A 23,751-nucleotide genomic window follows, 5' to 3' on the forward strand; every position below is an offset into this window, starting at 1 on the left:
CTATTGAGTGTTCTTGGTAAGATATATGCAAGTATACTCGAGAAACGGTTGAGAAGAATGTGGAAGAAAAGCTTGGTGAAGAAAACCTGGATTCAGGTCAAATAGAGGCTGTCAGGATCAGATCTTCAGTTTACGACAAATAGTGGAGAAATCATGGGAATATAACAAAGATCTGTATTTAAGTTTTGCCGATTTGGAAAAGGCATATGACAAGGTGTCAAGAGAGAAGCTGTTCAATACGCTACAGTTATATGGTGTCAATGGGGCATTATATCAAGCAATACTTAGTCTTTATTTGAGTTGTCAGTCAGCAGTTAGAATTGTAGGAATTACAGGAAGATGGTTTAATGTTAAATCTGGTGTGAGACAAGGATGTACATTATCCACTCTGTTATTCATTATCTATATGGATCACAATATGAAGGAAAGTGGTATTAAACATGATATCAAAATTGGAGATGTTAATGTCAGCTCTTTGCTTTATGTGAATGATGTTATACTTCTAAGTAAATCCGCTACAAGTCTGCAAGATTCTCTGACTAAATTGAATAACTGTTATAATAGATATGGTATGAAGGTCAGCAATACAAAGACAATGAAAATAGGCAGAATCATTGAAAATGTCAACAGTGTTGTGAATGGAGAACCTGTGGAACAAGTAAAACATTTCAGCTACTTGCACGATTTTTAGTGAAGATGATAAATTTAATATGGAAATAGACAACAGAATCAACAAAGCTGGTATGGTAGGAAGTCAATTTAATAAATTCATATGGAATAAGAGAGAAATTATTCAGAACATTAAATTAGCTGTATACAAGACAGTGTTCAAACTAGTTTTAACTTATGGATCTGAGAGCTGGGTCAGAAGTAAAACACTTGATCAAAGACTAGAGACCACAGATATGAGAGTCCTGAGAAAGATTAGAGGTGTGAACAGATGGCATCAATGGCAATATCATATTAAAAATGAGGATATTAAGAAAGAACTTGACATTGTCAGCATCCAGGAATGCATTAGCAGAGCTAATCTCAACAGAATGGGTGAGGAAAGATTAGCAAAACAAGTGTTCTCTGCCAGGTTGGCAGCAAAACGACCCAGAGGAAGACCAAGACATAGGTGGATTGATACGGTAAAAAGTGGCTTAGACGATAGAAATATAAGATCTGGTAATGTTGGAGTCTTGACAAGTAACAGACTGATTTGGAGGAAAATTGTAGATAGGAAGTTAGTAATGATGTAAATTTTTCATGTAGTACTATCATGGCAGGAATTTGATGATGATGATGATCATACCCTGATATACTGGTAGAATCAGAGTGGTGAAGATAGACAAGGAAGTGACATATCTGTTTACTAACCAAGTTCTTAACATTCAGTGAGGAAACTGACTTTCATATAAGAACCACTTTTATGGTAAGCCAATTTTTTGATGTTGGAACCTGCAACAAAATAGTTCTCAAACCATTTCTGAATAGTTGTTTAAATGGCCTTGGCATAGCAGTCCTTTCAGATATAAATAACCTAGACTTATGTCATTAATAATGAAGAATAGTATTTATGTTTCTCAAGTTGCTTGAGTCATGCATGTTAGTTTATCAACATTATCTAGAGTGGATGTGAATATCATCCAAAACAAGACAGCTGTATCTGTAATGTGTATTGTCCTGCAGATATCTGGCTGTCACCACAAGTTTTTGAAATCCTTCCACGTGTGTTCTTCTGCAGGATTCACACATCAGTAGACCATTTCTTTCCACTGACACTAAGAAATTCATTTAGTGCCATGACAATCTTCATAACTCATTTGCAGCCTTTAACTGTGTTAATTTTTTTGTGGAACACGAAATTGGCCAGTTTTATTTTAGCCAGCTAATCTGTACATTTTTATTCACACTTTCCAAATTTGACTTTGGGAATGACTAATTCTGTCAGCTGCATCTATAGAGATAAAATATTTAAAAAATACAGTCTTTATAAAGCATTAATCACTGTGGTGGTGGTGCTAATCCTTCCTTGTTCAAGTGTTTAAAAATTATATTTTCTACTTAATGTTCAGCACTACACATTTTTCTTTTCAGTTTTTTAAATATGCCTGAATTAAATAAGAAAGATTTCAATATTGTACTTGTTTTATCTCTCTCACCAGTCACAAACACATTTTACACTACCAAAATATCCAGAAATCAACTACCTCATGTGCTCACTACAGAACATACTAAATAAGTATGCCATCAAAACTGAAAGCATAACTAAGTCAATGTAATGACAACTTAAGGGTCAAAGCTGTATAACTGAGAGGAGACCTCCACATAGCCTTTAAAGGAATGCGGAGAACCGACGAAGTCTTCTGACCTAATGTCCAATCCTCACCTTCTCGTGGTGCACCCTGTTGGGTATCTACTTGGATACTGAACGGACGAGGATGGGCTGGCAATTTGGGATTTAGCCGACCAAATTGTATTCTTATTCGTTAAACCAAAATATAGAATGATGGTACAACATGACAAAATTTCATGCTGGCTGGGGCGTCGCCCGGTTAAACAAGGCCCCCGTTGTTTTTGCCAGGGAACCAGGGTGAACAGCGAAAAGTCAGCTACTGGAACAAATCAGAAAATAAACCCCAACTTAACATCACCAGAGTTAAAGATCGGTACTATCAACGTAAGAAGCCTAAATGGCAAACAAATGGAGCTAGCTGAGGAATTAGATAAGTACCAGATCGACATAATAGGGGTGACTGAAACAAAAAAGACAAACTGGTGAGATCTTTCTGAGCAATAAATACAAAATGTTATATTCAGGCAATGACAATCAAGGAAAAGAAGGAGTAGCCATAGTATTCAACACAAAATACGAGGCTAATCTTCTTGAATGGCAGTCAGTCTCAAGTAGAGTAATGTGGGCAAATATGAGAATGGGGAACTGGACAATGAGACTTATTTGTGCCTATGGTCCCACAGAAGGTTCTACTAAGGTAGAAGTGGAGGAATTTTTTGAGGTTTTAGAAAAAGCAACTGACACAATGAAAAATGAAAAGTTGGTCCTTGTTGGGGATCTAAATAACAGAGTAGGAAATGATTGTGAGACATATAAAAATATTTTGGGAAAATTTGGAGAAAAGAGCAAAGCTAATAATAATGGCAAATATCTGTTGGATTTCTGTTCAGGACATGGACTGGTTATTACTAGCACCATGTTCCAACATAAAAATGTGCACAAATTCCCATGGAGAGAAGAGGCTAGGAATAAGAAAAGTCTCATTGACTATGTATTGTTGATAGTAATGTTTTCTCCCTGGTGCAGGACACCAGAGTGTACAGAGGATTTGAAATTGGAAGTGATCACTATTTAGTCTTGAGCAGAATAAAATTGAATTTCATATTGAAAAGAATAACATGTAAGAAAGTTTTAAAGCGAATAAAAGTTGAGCAGCTCTCAGATATGAGCTGTAGACTAAAATACACAAAGATTATTGAAGAAAAAATGAAAGAGTTTGAGAACAGGAATCAAACCTTGGAGTGGCAAACTCTGAAGAAAACATTGATTGATTCTGCCAGAGAGGCATGTGGTGAGGTTATCTGTAAGGATAAAAAAATCAGAACTCCCTGGTGGACACAGGAAGTTAAAGAGGCAGTGAAGGAAAAGAAGAAAGCATACCAAAATTTCCTGTCAAATAAGTCAGCTTGTGCTCTCAGAGAATATACAGACAAATGCAAGAATGCTAAACACTGTGTAAAACTAGCTAAACAAAAGTCATGGGAGGATTTTGGTAAGAATATAGAAAATAAATATCAAGAAGTTGACAAAATATTCTGGAGGTTGTTGAAGAAACTTAAGAATGGAGGAAAGAGTGCTATAAAAGGAATTAGAGATGATAAAGGTGACATGAAAACAGGAGAAAAAGATATCCTTGAAGTATGGAGTAATTACTTTGAAAAACTGCTAAATGAAACAAGCAGTGATGACAGCACAGTGGTAAAAAACATTGACCAGGCATGCAGTCAGGAATACATATCCATACTTGAAGTAGAAAAAGCCATCAAAGGCTTGAAATGTGGAAAGGCAGCAGGAGTAGATGATATTTGACCAGAAATGCTGAAGTATGGTGTATAAGAGTCTTACAGTGGCTGCACTGCATAGTTCAGAAAGCCTGGACAGAGGGACGAATTCCTAATGATTGGAGTAGAGCTCTCATAGTACCCATATATAAAAAGGGAAATAAAACTGAATGTGAGAATTACAGAGGTATTTCCCTACTGAGCGTTCCTGGCAAGATCTATGCAAGTATACTTGAGAAACGGTTGAGAAGAATTGTGGAAGAAAAGCTTGGTAAAGAACAAGCTGGATTCAGGCCAAATAGAGGCTGTCAGGATCAGATCTTCACTTTACGACAAATAGTCGAGAAAGCATGGGAATATAACAAAGATCTGTATTTAAGTTTTGTCGATCTGGAAAAGGCATATGACAAGGTGTCAAGAGAGGAGTTGTTCAATACGCTGCAGTTATATGGTGTCAATGGGGCATTATATCAAGCAATACTTAGTCTTTATTTGAGTTGTAAGTCAGCAGTTAGAATTGAAGGAAGTACAGGAAGATGGTTTAATGTTAAATCTGGTGTGAGACAGGGATGTACATTATCCCCTCTATTATTCATTATCTATATGGATCACATTATGAAGGAAAGTGGTATTAAACCTGATATCAAAATTGGAGATGTTAATGTCAGCTCTTTGCTTTATGCAGATGATGTTATACTTCTAAATAAATCTGCTACAAGTCTGCAAGATTCTCTGACTAAATTGAATAGCTGTTGTAATAGATATGGTATGAAGGTCAGCAATAAAAAGACAAAGACAATGAAAATAGGCAGAATCATTGAAAATGTCAACTGTGTTGTGAATGGAGAACCTGTGGAACAAGTAAAACATTTCAGCTATTTAGGCATGATTTTTAGTGAAGATGGTAAATTAAATATAGAAATAGACAACAGAATCAGCAAAGCTGGTATGGTGGGAAGTCAATTGAATAAATTCATATGGAATAAGAGAGAAATTAGTCGGAACACTAAATTAGCTGTATACAAGACAGTGTTCAAACCAGTTTTAACTTATGGATCTGAGAGCTTGGTCAGAAGTAAAACACTTGACCAAAGACTAGAGACCATAGATATGAGAGTCCTGAGAAAGATTATAGGTGTGAACAGATGGCATCACTGGCAGTATCATATTAAAAATGAGGATATTAGGAAAGAACTTGGCATTGTCAGCATCCAGGAATGCGATAGCAGAGCTAATCTCAGGTGGTATGGTCATTTAAACAGAATGGGCGAGGAAAGATTAGCAAAACAAGTGTTCTGTGCCAGGTTGGCAGCAAAGCGACCCAGAGGAAGACCAAGATATAGGTGGATTGATATGGTACAAAGTGCTTTAGATGATAAAAATATAAGATCTGATAATGTTGGAGTGTTGACAAGTAACAGGCTGATTTGGAGGAAAATTGCAGATAGGAAATTAATAATGATGTAATTTTTTTTTCATGTAGTACTATCATATCCTGTACACCCCTTCAGGGTACATGGCAGGAATTTGATGATGATGATGTAATGACAACTGCAGTTCAATATCCCTATTGGTAAGTGAAACTGCAATGTCATATTATTGAGGAAGTTTTTGGAACCCATTGCAAAGTGAAGAGGATATTTGAATGATGCCAAAAGTTGAATTACCGTATTTGCCGGCGTATAAGATGCACCTTTTTTTCTTTGATAATAGGTCTGAAAAACAGGGTGTGTCTTATACTCTGATACTCAGTTTTTTATTACTTTAATTTCTGGAAATTTTGTGTTCCGAGTTACACGATTTCTTTCTTGCTTCCTTGAGGTGTGTGAGAGCATTCCAGTTACGTTAGTTATGTATTCCAGTTATGGATAGATAACATTTGGTCTTGGTGCTCTGTTGAAGAAGCCTGCCCTGTTAGTATGGGATCAGTTTCGCTCTCACAGAACAGAAGATGTTAAAAATAAACTCAAGGAATTGAAAACTCAGTTAGCTGTAATTCCAGAAGGTCTAACTAGTCAGCTTAAACCTTTAGATGTCTATATTAATAAACCATTTAAGGGATTTATGAAGGAGAAGTAGACCACCGCATGCAGTCTTCAGTTTTTGAGGTTACGCCACCAGGAAGAAGAGGCCTAGCATTTCGCATGTTTGTGAGTGGGTCAAAGAAAGCTTCATGGGATGCTGTGAAAACTGAGACAGTGGTTAAATCATTTAAGTGTAGCATTAGTAATGCACTGAATGGTACAGAGGACAATTTGTTGTAAGATGTCTCAGATTCTGATTTAGAAGAGGTTTCAAGTGTCTCTTCATTTAGCTCTGGAGATGAATTTTTGGGTTCTGACAAAGAAGATTAAAAGGTGGGTACTCTTTCCTAGTTAGATTAGGTATTTGTTGAAAGTAGATCTACTTATTACTTTATATTTGAAATACTGTAAATTCATTATAATATTAAGTGATCAAGTTTTTTTTCCTAAAAAATGTGTACAATAAAGGGAGTGCGTCTTATATACTCACAAATATGGTATTTTTATTAGGAATATTTGAATGTTTCTTCAAATGCAAAGAGAATCAAGACACATTAACTTTTTAAAATAACTCCACGCATACAAAGAGAGTGAAACCTATGGTACATCACTGCCACATGTGGCTAAGTGATTAAGGAACTTACTGATATATTTCTTGAATAGTTATCCTCAAAAAAAAAAAACAGGTGAAGACTATTCCAGAGGACAAACGCAGATGGAATGAACTTCTTGTCCTAAGTTGGTTTAATAGATTTTAAGCTGAACTGTGAATGGCTGCTAAAGCTGCATGTGTCTTTACAAGCCTAGAGGAATAACATATTCCATGCAATCTCTTCTACCAACCAATCTGGTAGAAAGGTGCATGAAAATACATAGAGAAAAGGCAGAAACAGAATGTGTATGAGAAAGTGATTAGAGTAAATCTATAAATGAAGGTGGGAGGTCATTATTAACTGGAATGCCATGTCTTAGCATCAAGCATGTTTAGGGAGATTTTCTGTGCACAATTCCAAATGTGAGAACAGTATTCTAACCATATCCATGCACAGCATACAAGAGTTTAGTTTCCTTGTGTGCCCTTTGGCTAGTTAAATTTAAATGTGTAGTTTGTGACAAAGATACATGATACATGTTGACTTCCTAGTAACATGGCAATATTGTAATATCAATGAATATTTCTTTGCCAGAAAGTGTTCTTTGCTATTTACAGATACAAAGAGAAAGGACAACCAAAGACATCACAAAAAAATGCACAAACATTTATATCAGTGCAAACTGTACCCTCTCCAAAAGATTAAATCAACCAAGTTGACAAGCTTGAAGATATCATCAGATAATGGCAATGATGCAGGGGATCCCGACATGCAGAAATAAAGAGGTTATGATGACACAGCCTTGAACACTGGGTTTTAATGATGACGAGGATATGTTAAAAAGGATCCAAGAGAAGATTCACAAAGGTGGTGAGTGGTTTTTGGAATGTGGAGTATGAGGACAGATTGAGAAAATATAAATTGCAAAGCATCATGATTAGGAGGGGATATGATTGAGACAAGTTAGTCAGGGGTTGTTATCAGGTTGACATGGAAGAGATTTTTCACAGAATGGGAGAGTGGGAGTAAAACAAGAGGTCATCCCTGGAAACTGTATAAGGAGGGTGTGAGTAGAGAAGTAAGGGGCAGGTTCTTTACATGGAGAATGGTTTTTAAGGCACAGCTGGATGAGCTTTGTATGTGATAGTGTGCAACCCCCCCACACACACGAGTCTCTGACTCCATGGAGGTCAGATGTTAAATAATAATAATAAACATTTTTTGTAATATTTGTCATGAACAGGATGAAGATCAAGATTATCAAAAGTTTTTTAAGAGATGAAACCGTCTTTCATACAATTGGCATTGTTAACATGCAAATTTATGAGTCAAACTCATGACATCATGCTGTACACATCCATCTCTATAAAAGTCAATGTGTGATATAGTAATTCCCAACAAAAACAAAGGCTCTACACCCTCTCTCCCTCACCTTCAAAGCCCATGGCTATAGCAATGATTCACTGAAATATGCTACAGAATGTTTTCCCAAAGTTGGAAGACAACTGTCATGTAATTTTTCAGTAAGATGCAGAGTACCACCTTTTGTCAGCAATACTGAATGTGATTAACTCAATAAGAAGTATACTTCCAGCCTAAGGGACACTCAATTTTCTAGCCTTCTAAATCATCCAATTAGAATCCCCCCCCCACAACTTTCCCCTACCTCCTGGGGTTAACATAAAACAATAAATCCATAAATGCTGGGCCATGTTTAGGCTGAAACTGAGTACTGGCTAGATATGTCATACAATTAAAAGGAAAGTAAGAGAAATTTACTAGAATAGTGAGAGCCTCTATTCCTCTCACCATTCTGGTAATTTTTTTTATTATTTTAGCTCTTCCCTCATCCATGAAAAGTTGCAAAGTATCTCAGTATCATGGGTGAGCTAAGGCATTTTTTTATAATTTATTATTTACAAATCTGGAAACCCTGTTCTAGAGACAACACAGAACTTTTTTCAAGCTACTTTGGACTTCCAGTAAGTAAGAAAGTAGTCACCTACCAAATAATGAAATTAATCTCCTACCTGATCACAAACATGCATGTTCATGGCAAGATTTGAATCCACAACATGTTGGCTAAAGGATGGGTACATTAACCACTCAGGCAACCAAGCCAGAAAATGTAAATTTTGAAATATGTAATAGTTCTGAAAATGCACGAATATAATTAAATCCATCGTTTAAAAAAAAAAAAAGTATAAAATGCCATTACCTTTATTCCATTAAGTTTTGAGCAGAGACTATCACTAACATAGCTTGAGCAAGCAGTAGAATTGCCTCCTACAAAGTTGACTAGAGTTGAAGGAGAGCACAGAGTGTTTTCTTCTGATAAGTTGAGTAAATCATCCCACTTCCAATAATGTTTACAACCTTCTGGAATGCTTCCATCTTGTAACAACTGCAAACAAAGAAAAGAAGTAGAATTTTTAACTGAAGACATTGTGATACAAAATTCATATTATGTAGAAATGAAGTATCTATAATTAAAAAAACACAATTAACTTTTTTATTATGATTTTACTGGGGATATTTCTGAGAAATTAAATGCTATACAATATAGAAACTTAAATTAATTTTCATCATATATCATTACAGGGGTGCACATTATCTATATGGATCATAATGAAGGAAAATGGTATTAAACCCATATCAAAATAGGTGATGTTAATCTTAGCTCTTTACTTCATGCAGATGTTGTATTTCTGAATAAATCCAGAAGAAATCTGCAAGATTTGCAGACTAAACTGAAAAACTGTTGTAATAAATCTGGTATGAACATCAGCAATAAAAAGACAGAGACAATGAAAATAGGCAGAAACATTGAAAATATCAACTGCATCCTGAATGGAGAACCTATTGAACAAATAAAACATTTCAGATATTTAGGCACAATTTTTAGTGAAGGTGGCAAATTAAATATGGAAATAGACAACAGAATTAGTAAAGCTGATATAGTAGGAAGTGAACTGAGTAAATTTATATGGAATAAGAGAGAAATTAGTCAAAACACTCAATTAGCTATATACAAGACAGTTTTCAAACCAATTTAACTTCTGGAACTGAGATATAACTGGATTAGAAATAAAACACTGGATCAAAGACTGGAGACCACAGATTGCCAACTTCTATTTAGAACTGGAAGAAAAAATTTTAATGATTAATCTAAAACCTTTGATATGGCTTTGCTATATGGATGATGTCTTTACTGTTTGGAATAATTCACATGAAAAACTAGATGTCTTCTTACATAAAAAAAAAAAATCAATCAACCTTCATCATAAAATCAATCAACCTTCATCATAAAATTAGTTTTACTATGGAACTATATTTTTACTTGATGTCTTTATACATATATAAAAGAGAATTGGATGGTTCGAGCTGATATCCATCAGACTGGCTCACCATGCCTCACATGGTGAACCAAAGTTTTGTTGGCTCACCATGTGAGCCAACATAGTGGCATTATTAGATGCAACATAGTAGCATTATTAGATGCCTTCTTTCCAACTCATTATTTGTTCTTCGTCTGAACTGCTTCAAAACGAAACTTCCAATTAAAGAAACAGCCTTTCTTGATAGTTACAACCCCAAAACAACAAAAGTTTATCAACCATTTTTCTTCACCCTCTATTAGACAAGAACGCTAACATAGAATCACTATCATATACATTAAAGGTATTGAAGAGCGCATTTCTCATACCTTAAAGAAGTTTAATATTTCCATAACTTTCAATCCTATAAATTCAATTAGCTTTATGATACAATCTCTAAAAAGAAAATTCCATCTTTACTGCTACCTCGAGACTATTCAATCCCATGCGACTAAGTTATTCCACTTTGGACAAACAGGATAATCCGTTTCAAACGCCTTTCTGAATATCGATCCTACATTACCTCCAAGAAAGAGAATAAATCAGGTCTAACAGAACATGGGATTACAAATGCTAGCACAGGATCCATTGGAATGATGCCAAATGACCACACAGATGTTTCCATAAATATGAGCATCTATTTAAAGAAAGTTGTGAAGTACTTCTGCATTGTCCAAATCTCAACCTTAATGATGTGTGTACTCTCTGCGAAGAAAAATCTGGAAGAACTATACTGTTTAATTATATAAGTTTCATTACATGTACACATATGCTTAATTATTTTTGTTGTTGTTTAATTAATCACATGCCTACACACTTTAACTGATCCTAATAGTGTTGCTTTTTACTTGGCTGTCTCACAACTGCATATAAGGAGAAATTCCATTCTCCATATATACCTTTATTGTTTTAATTTCCAACTGTAACACACTGATCCACAATACATAAATCAAAATCTTTGTAGTCAATCTAGGTCAATCTTTGTAGTAAAAGAACGGTTAACTAACATCAACTATCTATTAGAGCAATGATTAACATTAGTTAAATTTCTAAATAACAATTGAAAATGTACCATTGAATTACTAATTAATTCATTCCACAGGGTAAGAAATGATCTTTCACAGAATTTTGAATTTCTCACGCATGTGAATCCTCTTCCCATGATTATCCAGTCACTACTAATATCCGTGGATGAAAGCATTTCCTAAAAATAAAAATTTCTATTAATAATAATAAGCTATAAATAATTTATAATCATAAATATAGATATAAATTATAAGGCAGTTATCAGATTAATAATGCTATATGTAATAAATGGGTTAGCACACAAAACATATTGTGGATATCTATCATTCAACATGCAATGAAACAGTTACTAATTAATGTAAACCACCATAATTCATTTGTGTGTTTTTTATAATACATTACAGGGATTTATCTTCATCATCATCAAATTCTTGATATATACCCTCAAGGGGTGTACAGGATATGATAGTACTACATGAAAAATTTACATCATTACTAACTTCATATCTACAATTTTCTTCCAAATCAGTCTGTTAAATGTCAAGACGCCAATATTACCAGCTCTTATATTTCTTTCTTTTAAGGCACTTTTTACTATATCAATCCACCTATATCTTGGTGGATTGATATAGTAAATATAGTCTTTATCCTGCCAACCTGGCAGAGAACACTTGTTATGCTAATCTTTCTTCTCCCATAGATAATGAAGAAGAGAGGGGATAATGTACATCCTTGTCTAACACCAGATTTAACATTAAACCATCTTCCTGTACTTCCTTCAATTCTAACTGCTGACTTACAACTCAAATAAAGACTACATATTGCTTGATATAATGATAATGCCCCACTGACACAACACAACTGTAGCGTTTGGAATAGCTTCTCTCTCTTGGCACCTTGTCATATGCCTTTTTCAGATCTACAAAACTTAAATACAGATCTTTGTTATATTCCATGATTTCTCAACTATCTGTCAAAGTGAAAATCTGATCCTGAAGCTTCTATTTGGCCGGAATCCAGCTTGTTCTTCCCCAAGCTTTTCTTCCACAATCCTTCTCAACCGTTTCTCAAGAATACTTGCATATATCTTACCAAGAACACTCAGTAATGAAATGCCTCTGACATTCACACATTCAGTTTTATTTCCCTTTTTATATATATGTACTATGAGAACTCTACTCCAATCATCTCGAATTCGTTCCTCTGTCCAGCCTTCTGAATTATGCAGTGCAACCACTGTACGATTTTTACACCTCCATACTTGAGCATTTCTAGTTGAACATTATCTACTCCTGCTGCCTTTCCACATTTCAGGCTTTTGATAGCTTTTTCTACTTCAAGTATGGATATGAATTCCTGACTACATGCCTGGTCAGTGTTTTTTTACCACTGTGCTGTCATCACTGCTTGTTTCATTTAGCAGTTTTTCAAAGTAATTACTCCATACTTCAAGCATATCTTTTTCTCATGTTTTCATGTCACCTTTATCTCTAATTCATATTTATTTTCTATGTTCTTACCAAAGTCTTTCCATGACTTTTGTTTAGCTTTCTTATATGTCTTTGTATTCTCTAAGACCACAAGCTGACTTATTTGCCAGGAACTTTTTATATGCTTTCTTCTTTTCCTTCATTGCCTCTTTAACTTCTTGCGTCCACCACGGAGTGCTGACTTTTCTATCCTTGCACACAACCTCACCACATGCCTCTCTGGCTGAATCAATCAGTGTTTTCTTCAGGGCTTACCAGTGAATCTCCAAGGTTTGGTTCCTGTTCTCAAACTCTTTCATTTTTTCTTGAATAATATTTGTGTATTTTAGTCTACAGTTCACATCTGAGAGCTGCTCAACTTTTATTCACTTTTAAAACTTTCTTACATGTTCTTCTTTTCAATATGAAATTCAATTTTATCTTGTTCAAGATTAAGTGGTGATCACTTCCAATTTCAAATCCTCTGTACACTGTGGTGTCCTGCACCAGTGGGAAAACATCACTATCAACAATACCATAGTCAATGAGACTTTTCTTATTCCTTGCTTCTTCTTCTCCCCATGTGCATTTGTGCACATTTTTATGTTGGAACATTGTATTAGTAATAATCAGTCCCATGTCCTGAGCAGAAATCCATCAGGTATTTGCCATTATTGTTAGCTTTGCTCTTTTCTCCAAATTTTCCCAATATATTTTTGTATGTCTGACAATCATTTCCTACTCTGCTATTTAGATCCTCAACAAGGACCAACTTTTCCTCTTTCATTGTGTCAGTTGTTTTCTATAAAGCTTCAAAAAATTGCTCCAGTTCTACCTTAGTAGAACCTTCTGTGGGACCATAGGCACAAATAAGTGTCTCATTGTCCAGTTCCCCATTCTCATATTTGCCCACATCACTCTACTTGAGACTGCCTGCCATTCAACAAGATTAGCCTAGTATTTAGTGCTAAATACTATGGCTATTCCTTCTTTTCCTGAATATAACATTTTGTATTTACTGCTCAGAAAGATCTCACCAGTTTTTGTCTTTTTTGTTTCAGTCACCCCTATTATGTCGATCTGGTACTTATCCAATTCCTCAGCTAGCTCCATTTCTTTGCCATTCAGGCTTCTTATGTTGATAGTACCACTCTGGTGATGTTGAGTTGGGGTAAGTTTTAGGATTTGTTCCAGTAGCTGACTTTTTGCTGTTTGCCCTGGTTCCCTGGTGAAAACTACGGGGGCCTTGTTTAACCAGGCGATGCTCCAGCAGGCATGAAATTTTGTCATGTTGTACCATCATTTTGTATATTGGTTTAAGTCAATAAGAATACAATTTGGTTGGCTAAATTCCAAATTGCCAGCTCATCCTCATTCATTCAGTATCTAGGTAGATACCCAACAGGGTGCACTACGAGAAGGTGAGGATTGGACATTGTCAGAGGCCCTGGTCGGTTCTCCACGTTCCTTTAAAGGCTATGTGGAGGTCTCCTCTCAGTTATACAGCTTTGACCCTTAAGCACCCCGGGATTTATTTTTAATAACCATATTATAACTTTTACAGCAACAGAATTTGCAGTATGTTTCCGCATCCATGTTTTTACTGAGTGAGTCAATATGATTACACATCTCCATAAGCAATTTACAAATTCTGTTTAGCTGCCTTAGAGTTACACAAAAAGACAATAAATTTAGACTATAAAGTGCTTAACTAGTTAGAGACTGTTAAACTGATGTTCAGTATCATAGCGCATTCACTGCAAGCTTCATGGATGCATATCAAGCTTTGTTGATTAACAGTGATATCTGCAATACTGACTGATGTATGCACTCATGTCAAAAGTTTTATACTCTAACAAAAACATTTTTATTGAAGGCGGATAGCAAATCATCTTGGGTGGCTCCTCGAAAGATTGAAAACCTGCTGCAAAATAAACTGTTGAAACTTGTTAAACAATCACTTTTGGTTTTATATATATATATATATATATATATATATATTAATTGAAAGCTATAGTTCTTAGAGGTGGACATAATGAAAGAGAATAATGAAAAGTTAGTTCGGCAAGTATGAATATCTACAAAAAAGGTACAAGGCAGAAACAAAAAATGCCCATAAGAAAAGGGTCATCTATTAACCACACTGTCCACTCCTACACTCATGTTCATAGAAACTGCATCACCTTATGTAAATAAAGTTTTTAGTAGTTAAATGGTTAACTAATGGTTAAGTTAAATTGGACCACAACAATGGAAAAGAACCAAGAAAAAATAAAAGTAAACAATTAGGAATCTCAGACATTTTAAAAGAAGCCAAGCAGAATGTGTGAAGCATAACAACAAAGGAATTAGAATTGGTAAAACAACCAAAAACTAAAAATATTAAAAGGAAAAAAAGATATAGATGGTTTTACTATGCTACATAGTGGAGTGGACCAACATATTAGAGCTTCTAGTGGTCTGGTCATTTTATTCAACAATAAATGGACAAATAGAATACAAATGTACAATTTTGTAAATCATTGAATTATAACAGTTAAAGTAAAAACAAATAGAAGCTACTTAAATAGCATAGTGAATTTTTTCAATAATTAACCCATTCTTTCTCTTTCGTTCACATGTACACACACACTTTAATTTTAAGTATTTTTTAAAAGATATTATTTCTGAAAATATTTTTATGTTACTCCTCTAAATAAATATTAATTAAAAATTAAATATAAAATAAAAAATAGGCAAAATAGCCATAAAAATTAATTTTTTTTTTTTTGTTATTTTCACCCAAGAAAGACTAACTTTAATAGTCCGTGGGCTAATGATTTTTTTTTTTTTTAAAAGAAAAAATTGATAAAATTGATATATTTTACTGTAAGAAGAATATAGCAGCAGCGCTTGCAGTTTTGCAACTAGTCATTGACTAGCGAGGCTATTAAGCCTAACTGCACCTCATGGCTAAGTCATCAGTGGAAACAGCTTATCCTATGTCAGCAGCATGAACACACACACACACACCTTCCTATGCCTTTGGAATTAAAATACCTGTTCTAGAAGTTTTTTTAATACTAAGTGCAATGAAATAATCAAGTTAAAAAGAAACTTTATTGCACTACAAATAAACTTATCCAGTCTGCCATTACTGAAGACTTTGATTTGCTGTCTGTGACTGCGTGAAAATCATTGTGATTTTCACGCAGTCGCAGATGAGAGAATACAGTGTATGCAAAAAATGTGATATGGAAACGAACTGATGGACACAAGAGAGAGAGGATATCTTTTATATGTAGAGAGAGAGAGAGAGCGAGAGAGAGAGACATAAAAAATTGTAAGAATAGAAGAATATAAGTGAAAGTTGAAAATAAGAAATAAGGAATGGATGACTGCATTTTGTGGGATTCCTTATATGCTCAAGTTCCTATTGAGAAGTTTATATATCTTTTGTAATTTTTGGTTTTTTGAGTGATAATTAGATGAAAAGCTATTCTTTGTGTAGAACTGACAGTTGTCAAGTAAAAACATGGGAACATTCATATACGTTGTGTTCTGTTTCATGAAGTAAACTATTAATGTTTTCGGTAGTAACTGAACATGCTAGAAGTAAGGCATGTATTGAATACACAGGTATGAACTGTCATTTTCTTGTGAGTTTGTATGCAAGAAAATTTGTTCCTGCTGTTTCTGTTAGTGAACTTACGGATTGATGAACTTGTGTCTAGACTTCCCAGAGCAAGATTGCAGTTTTCTATTATGTTTGTTTGAGTGCTGGACTAAAATGTGTCAATTTCTGCCCTTGTAGATATTTTGTATTTAATGCTAGAAGACTCAATATTTTAAGGTTATGAATGAGTAAAAGGGTCACTACTGTTTTAATAGAAATTTATTTTATATGTCATCATGTTTATATATATAGTTTCACTATGTCACAAACACTGAAGCTAAGTTTTAATTTTATATATTTTATTAAAGTGTGTGTGTACATGTGGGTGTACACACACACACACACACACATGCACGCACGCATAGTGAAACACCAAATACATAGGCCCAGGAAAAGAACCTGTAAAAGTTAAGGGGAAAATATATTTATGTAAAGACTTCTAAAAAAATAACAGTACCCTCAGGTCTCCAAAGAATAGAGCATTGGTCTCATGTCAGGCAATGAAATTCATCTCTCACCTAAACCACCATTAGATGTAATAACTTAAAATTAATTGACATATCAGCAAATGAGAGAAAGTTACAATTTTTTTTTTTTAATTTTCGAAAAAAAAAAGCTAAAAAAGTTTATCAGGTGAAAAACTTCCAGATGTTACGTTTTATTAACCATATTTTTTGAATAATCAATACTCAGCTGACATTAAAAAAAAAAATAGGCCAAGTATCAGAAAACTGAATATCAACATAAATGAGGGGGGAGGAGGAGAAGAACAAGAGAGAGAGAGAATTAAAACAATATATCAGTGAAACCCCTAATCATTTCTCTACTTAAATATTTTATTAAAGAAAACCTTATTATGACTGCAACAATAAAAATAAATTACTAATTACTTTGAAACATATTAGATTTTGATGTTCTTACACTACAGAAGCAATGCCACTGGATATCTGGGTAAATTGGAATTTGATTTTCAGCAGTAAATTTCTGCAAAACATGATTGATATCATGTAGCCGTTCTTTCCATGTTAACGAAGCTTTGTTCCGTCTTTCACCAAAACTTCCACCAAAAAGCTCATCTTGAAAATTTTGTGGATTCCAGTTGAGGAATACTTTTCCGGTTTCCTAAATTTGAAGAGAAAGGGTGAGGAAAAATTTGAGTGGGATTTTTTATATTTTTTTTTAGTATTAATTTATTTAGGAAATGTTGGGATAACATAAAATAATTTGATATTGAGAATTTCAAAATTGATAAGATTTTTCTTAATATGTTCTCTGAATGTATTTGAATTGACATTTAATTACCAAAGATAGCACATAAGTACACCCAATTCTCCATTTACTTGGTAGATTGGTTCTAGAAAAAATCATGTAAATAAAAACCGTGTAAAAAATACAGCACATATGAAAAAATAGAAGAATTGTTCCAAATGTGAAAATCCTATACGAATAATAAGTTATTTTCAAGCAACACACACTTTTAAAGAAAATAGTGTCTCTAATAAAACAAATTCAAAAACGTCCAAATACATATGCACATACAGTTATTAGTTAAATTTTATTCTCCATCACTTTCTGACAGTAGCTGCATTCTTTTGTGAAACTGTAATTAAATCACTTCCATCACTTGAAACACTTTGGTTTCCTGTTCATACTGCCATGACAAAATGTTTTCTTCATTAAAAGAACTAAATTAGCATTAATTTCCAATAATTCTGAAGGTTGATTTTTTTTTTTTTTTTTAACATGAACTCTGTAATTAATCGTTGAAATTCTGTTTCGATTGGATCTTTATATAATTCTTCATATCGCACCATAAATGACTTCAGTTTATGTTTAAACTGTTCAGCTCATTCAGCATTTGGATCATGTGATCATGTATAAGAAAATGACTTTGCCATTTTACCTAGCCATTTGAAGCCCTTCTTTAATTAATCATGCATTGAGTAGAACGTAGAACCTCTTCATCACCATCATTTTTTTTCCATCGAGATTCTCAAGGACAACTTCTATTATTTCGTCATCACTAACAGCCTTGTCAACTATCAATTCTTCAACATCTGCAGACAAAAAAAATCATCAACTCTTTCTCCGCCAACTGAATGTGCTAATCTGATGATATTGGGATATTCAGTTGTATGCAAAGGTACAGGGTTTTTCTTTTTCACACATTTTGGCCAAGTTGCTCTCCAGCATACATTTAAAGTTGATGGTTTCAATTTTGATAATGCCAACTTAGCAAATCTGATGCAATCCAAAGTAGAAAATTTCTTCCTTACATCAATAAATTATCAGTGAATTATCCTTAACTAGTTTATCCAAAATGTACTGGAACGTTCTTCTTATGTACTAGGTTTTGAAGGTAGCAATCACACTCTGGTCTAGTGGTTGTACTAAGGATGTTGCATTAGATGGCAGAAAACAAAATTCAACATTCGGGTGTTCTACAACAGGATGGACATTTTATATTTCTATCTTCTATGGCAATTTTTACCACATCAATCCACCTATATCTGGTTTTTTTTTTCTTGCCAACCTCGCAGAGAATAATTTGGCCATCTGACTAACTAATTGCTGAATTACAACTCAAATAAAGACTACGTATTGATTGATATAATGCCCCACTGACAACTGCAGCATTTTGAATAGCTTCTCTCTTGGCACTTGCTTTGCTAATCTTTACTCACCCATTCTGTTTAAGTGACCATACCACCTGAGATTATTGAAAGTTTATTTTTCACTTGGTTAGAGTATAATAAAATTAGTTTAATCCTTTATCCAAGTGTGAGCAAACAAAGTTTGCACCTGAAAGTATCTGGGCCTGGCTCCCACCGAAGAGACCTCAATAAAGGTCGAAACTAGTCTGGGTAGTGGCCCTTCCCTTAATGCATAACATTAGACATATCCGCAAGGAGATGTGTTTTGCATTATAGGAGATACTGAGATAGGAGTGTTGGTAGCTTGCTGCACCTTTACAATGAGTTGCCCTGGTGTTGTACTGCCTTACCCCAGTCCTGAAGATACTTTCAGGTGCAAACTTTGTTTGCTCACACTTGGATAAAGGATTAAACTAATTTTATTACACCTGAGATTAGCTCTTTAACACATTCCGGGATGCTAACAATGTCAAGTTCTTTCCTAATATCCTTGTTTTTAATATGATATTGCCATTGATGCCATCTATTCATGCCCCTAATCTTTCTCAGAACTTCATATCTGTGGTGTCTAGCCTTTGGTCAAGTGTTTTACTTCTGACCTGGCACTCAGATCCATAAGTTAAAATTGTCTTGTATACAGCTAATTTAATGTTTTGACTAATTTCTCTCTTATTCCATATAAATTTAATCAGTTGACTTCCTACCATACCAGCTTTGTTGATTCTGTTGTCTATTTCCATATTTAATTTACATCTTCACTAAAAATCGTGCCTAAGTAGCTGAAATGTTTTACTTGTTCTATAGGTTCTCCATTCATAATGCAGTTGATATTTTCAATGTCTTTGTCTTTTTAATGCTGACCTTCATACCATATCTATTACAACAGTTATTCACTTTAGTCAGGGAATCTTGCAGACTTGTAGTGGATTTATTTAGAAGTATAACATCATCTGCATAAGCAAAGAGCTAAGATTAACATCTTCAATTTTGATATCAGGTTTAATACCACTTTCCTTTATAATGTGATCCATATAGATAATGAATAACAGAGGAGATGAAGCACATCCTTGTCTGACACCAGATTTAATGTTAAGCCATCTTCCTGTACTTCCTTCAATTCTAACTGCTGACTTACAAATAAATAATCAAATAAAGACAAATGCCCCACTGACACCATACAACTGTAGCATTTTGAATAGCTTCATCCAAGCTTTGGTTCCTGTTCTCAACCTTTTTCATTTTTTCTTGAGCAATGTTTGTGTATTTTGGTCTATAGTTCACATCTGACAGCTGCTCAACATTTTTTCGCTTTAAAACTTTCTTACATGTTTTTCTTTTCAATATGAAGTTCAATTTTATTCTGCTCAAGACTAAATGGTGATCACTTCCAATTTCAAATCCTCTGTACACTCTAGTGTCCTGCACAAGGGAAAAGACATCACTATTAACAATAACATAGTCAATGAGACTTTTCTTATTCCTGGTCCATTCCGTCTTTATTCCATTGATGGAACCATTCATTAAAAATTTCTTTTGTAACCCAACCCTTTTTATATGTCTTCCAGTGCACTGATAATGTGTTAAAATCCACATCTTTCATTGTCCGCGATCTTAGGGATTGATTAATGAGTAATGGTTTTAATATATGATCTCCTGAAGCATTGCTGCAAAATAAGAGTGATACTCCTTAGCTGCTTTAAAGTCACCAACACTTTTTTTTTTTTTGGTGATATTGCTATACAAATTCTACTTTGCATATCTACATTCTGTAGCATAGAGTAATCCCTGATATTTAAAACATCGAGGGAGGGTTCCCCAAAATTCAAGTTTAAGTACAATATGTACCATACCAGGAAATGATAATTATAATGGAAATACCCTTTTTAACAGAACTGAATTTAAACAGAAATTTTAAAAATAAGTGCCATTTGAACCATGTTAAATCAAAATATACAGTGTAAAAATAGAATTGCTTTTGTTTTCTAAACAGTGTTATTTCAAAATCGTGTAAAAAAAAGCCATGTAAAAAAGAGCTGTATATACAAATTTCAAAATATACCAAAATAAGTTACTATAATTTTAGAATTGACTTTAATTTCAATCCCATTATAACTTATATTTTTTTTTAAGTTTTTCAAGGTGCTATAAAACAGAAGAGAGCATTTTTAGAGGAAAGTCCATGTAATAATGGCCAGTTTGGGGAAGGAGTACAATTCTGATGAAAATAATTCTATAGAAAATAAGACAAAGTGTTTTTATGAGAAAGTGACTGAGGTGAATTTATGAGAGTAGTTATTAACTAGACTGATCTCTACTGGGTAGCATCAAGTATTCTAAAGAAGGATTCTGAAGCACCCAAATGTGAGAACATCACACAGTGTTAAGAATTGTACAGGTAAGAAGTAATGTCTAGAACTGAAGAGTGCACAGCATTTTTACAGAATGGCAAGACTATGGGGGTGATGTGTCCAGGAAAGACTAGACATGATATCATGATAGAAATGATCCTAACATACTCAGATCCTTTTACTATAGTGATACACTTTTACAATAAGAACTAGAGTTCATCAAATTCACATTTTGTTCTAATGGTGAGCATTTATCTCTTAAAAAAAATAAATTATAATTACTGTTCCCTACTTCCTTGAGATGATGTAGGATTTCTATTCCTTATTCCTATGCATTGTTTTCAGAGGAAAGCTGCAGATTTTTAAATCATGTTTCTTCTTTCTTTTCATCTTTTTACCTATTCACAGTATTGATGTAGTAAAGGTAAAATCACCTCTGAAGTATGGGATTCACCATTAAAAAATAATTCATTAAATTAAAACTTTTGAATATTTGCTTACCAAAGTTAAAGACACAACAGTCATAAGGCAAACACTTTACATCTCATATCTAATTTGATCAACTTCCTACAAATAAACATTCTTTCCCATCATATCAAAGTGCTAATATATATTCCTTGAGGGGTGTACAGGATTCTATGTTAGTACCACATAATTAAAGTTGCATTATTACTAGCTTCCTATTGACAACCTTCTTCCAAATTAATCTGTTATTTGTTGATTTTCAATGCTATCAAATTTAACATTTTGGTTTTCATAGACGCTACAAGCAGTATCAATCCACAAATAATCTTCATCCTAGGATTAAATGTATTGTGAAGAAATAAAAAAACACTACTTATTTACAGATACCCTCGCCAATTCTGTATACTGATGTGAAGTCACCATTTGTTGCATCCAATGATGCAGCTTTAAAACATGGACTCTTTACCAAAGCTCTGAAACAGCAAATAGATAAAACAACATGCACTCTGTATCAAAGCCTCGACAAAGCAAGCAAACAAACAAAACTTATGACATCCAAAGAATCATGAGAGACAATTACAGGTCTTCTCCACCTGTATGACCTACATTGAAAGAAAGTTCTGATTCTGCATGTCCTGGACATTTCTGAATCTGTCTTCAGAATGTCACAAAAGTTACAACCTGTTGTTGTACCTTGCAACAAGCTTTTTTAAGATTTTTTATCCACTACTAAGGACAGACTAATGCCCCTTTCTTTACCCAGTGTATATCAAGTTCCTTATTAATGTAGCCAGTCTTACTGTGATCAAATGGTCATTCCATTAAGAAGAGAATTAGTGAATATCAAGCATGTATCCATTAGAGGGAATTGTACATGTCCAGTCCTTGCTCAGCATGGTGCTAACAAAAACATAGGATCCTTTTGGAAAGATGTTAGCATGTCCACAGAAGCTGTTAGGAATGAATGCTTGTTCAAGGAGAGTTCAGATCTCTAACATGACCAAATTTGAATCAGCATGATGGTTTATCCCAAACTGCAGGAAATTCTACTCATATGAAGGTGCATTTATTTTTTTGGTTTAATACACAAGGGTTGCTATTTGTGTTATAGATAAGCTCTTAGTTATGCCACTAAAAAGGATTACAAACTGTTAGGCAGATTATCTGGAATTGTATTTACTGTGAACAGTTAGATGAGTGCTAAAATTTTTTTGTTTCAGATTAAACTATAGTGCTTGTATCAGTGAAAACGAATGGAGTTATTCTTTATAAATGTTTATTGAGCTAATCTTTCCAAAAGTACTGATTATTAATATATAATTATCAATAAATAGTTTTTACTGTGCTTATGTGTTTAAAGGAATGCAGAGAGCTGACTAGGACTTCTGACCGAATGCCCAATCTTCACCATTGTGATGTAAGGATGTGCAGACAATCTCAGACTTAGCCAAACAAACTGTATTCTCTGTTGGCTTAAATCAGACATGCACGTGATGGTACGACATGATATTTCATACTGGCTGGGATGTCACCTGGGTAAACAAATTCCTGCTGGTTTCTTCAGGAAACCAGAGTGAATAGTGGAAAGTCAGTTACTGGAACAAACTCCAGCTCAACATCTAAAAGAAAAATAACAATTACAAACCCAACGTCAAAAGAATTAAAGATAGGAACAATCAGCAATAAAGAGTACTATTGAAAATGACATTGAACTTACAGAACATGGTACTTTTCTGGTTCTGACACATTGCTGAGACAAAGAAGACAAAAACAGACTTATTAAATAATAGAATAGAATGTTATATTCAGGCTATAACAGTCAAGGAAAGGAAGGAGTAGCAATAGATCCAACACCAAAAAGATATTTATTGAATGGAAGGCAATTTCAAGTAAGGTTATGTAGGCAAACTTCAAAACGAGGAAATGAACAATGAAACTGATTTGTGCCTATGGTCTCACAGAAGGTTCTTCATACTATACTAAGGAAGAAATGGGAGATTTTTCGAGTCAGAGCACACAGCTGACAAAGAAAATGGAGAAAGTGGTCCATGTTGGAGACCTAAACAGCAAAGAAGAAA

At 34.1% G+C, this 23,751-nt stretch overlaps 1 protein-coding gene across 1 annotated transcript in view; it reads right to left on the bottom strand.

The window, feature by feature from the left end:
* aft (cap methyltransferase 2) overlaps positions 1–23,751 on the bottom strand; it is a 163,225-nt gene that overhangs the window by 51,489 nt on the left and 87,985 nt on the right. Inside the window, exons 7-9 of the mRNA XM_090404767.1 lie at positions 17,128–17,328; positions 11,129–11,260; positions 8,898–9,083 (exon numbers count right to left, since the gene is read on the bottom strand). Coding sequence (XP_090260893.1) covers positions 8,898–9,083; positions 11,129–11,260; positions 17,128–17,328 — 519 coding nt within the window. The remainder of the gene's footprint in view (positions 1–8,897; positions 9,084–11,128; positions 11,261–17,127; positions 17,329–23,751) is intronic.

The sequence above is a fragment of the Typopeltis vanoorti genome, chromosome 15, assembly GCF_054136105.1.
Source record: "Typopeltis vanoorti isolate ZY-2024b chromosome 15, IOZ_Tvanoo_1.0, whole genome shotgun sequence".
Lineage (NCBI taxonomy): Eukaryota > Metazoa > Arthropoda > Arachnida > Uropygi > Thelyphonidae > Typopeltis > Typopeltis vanoorti.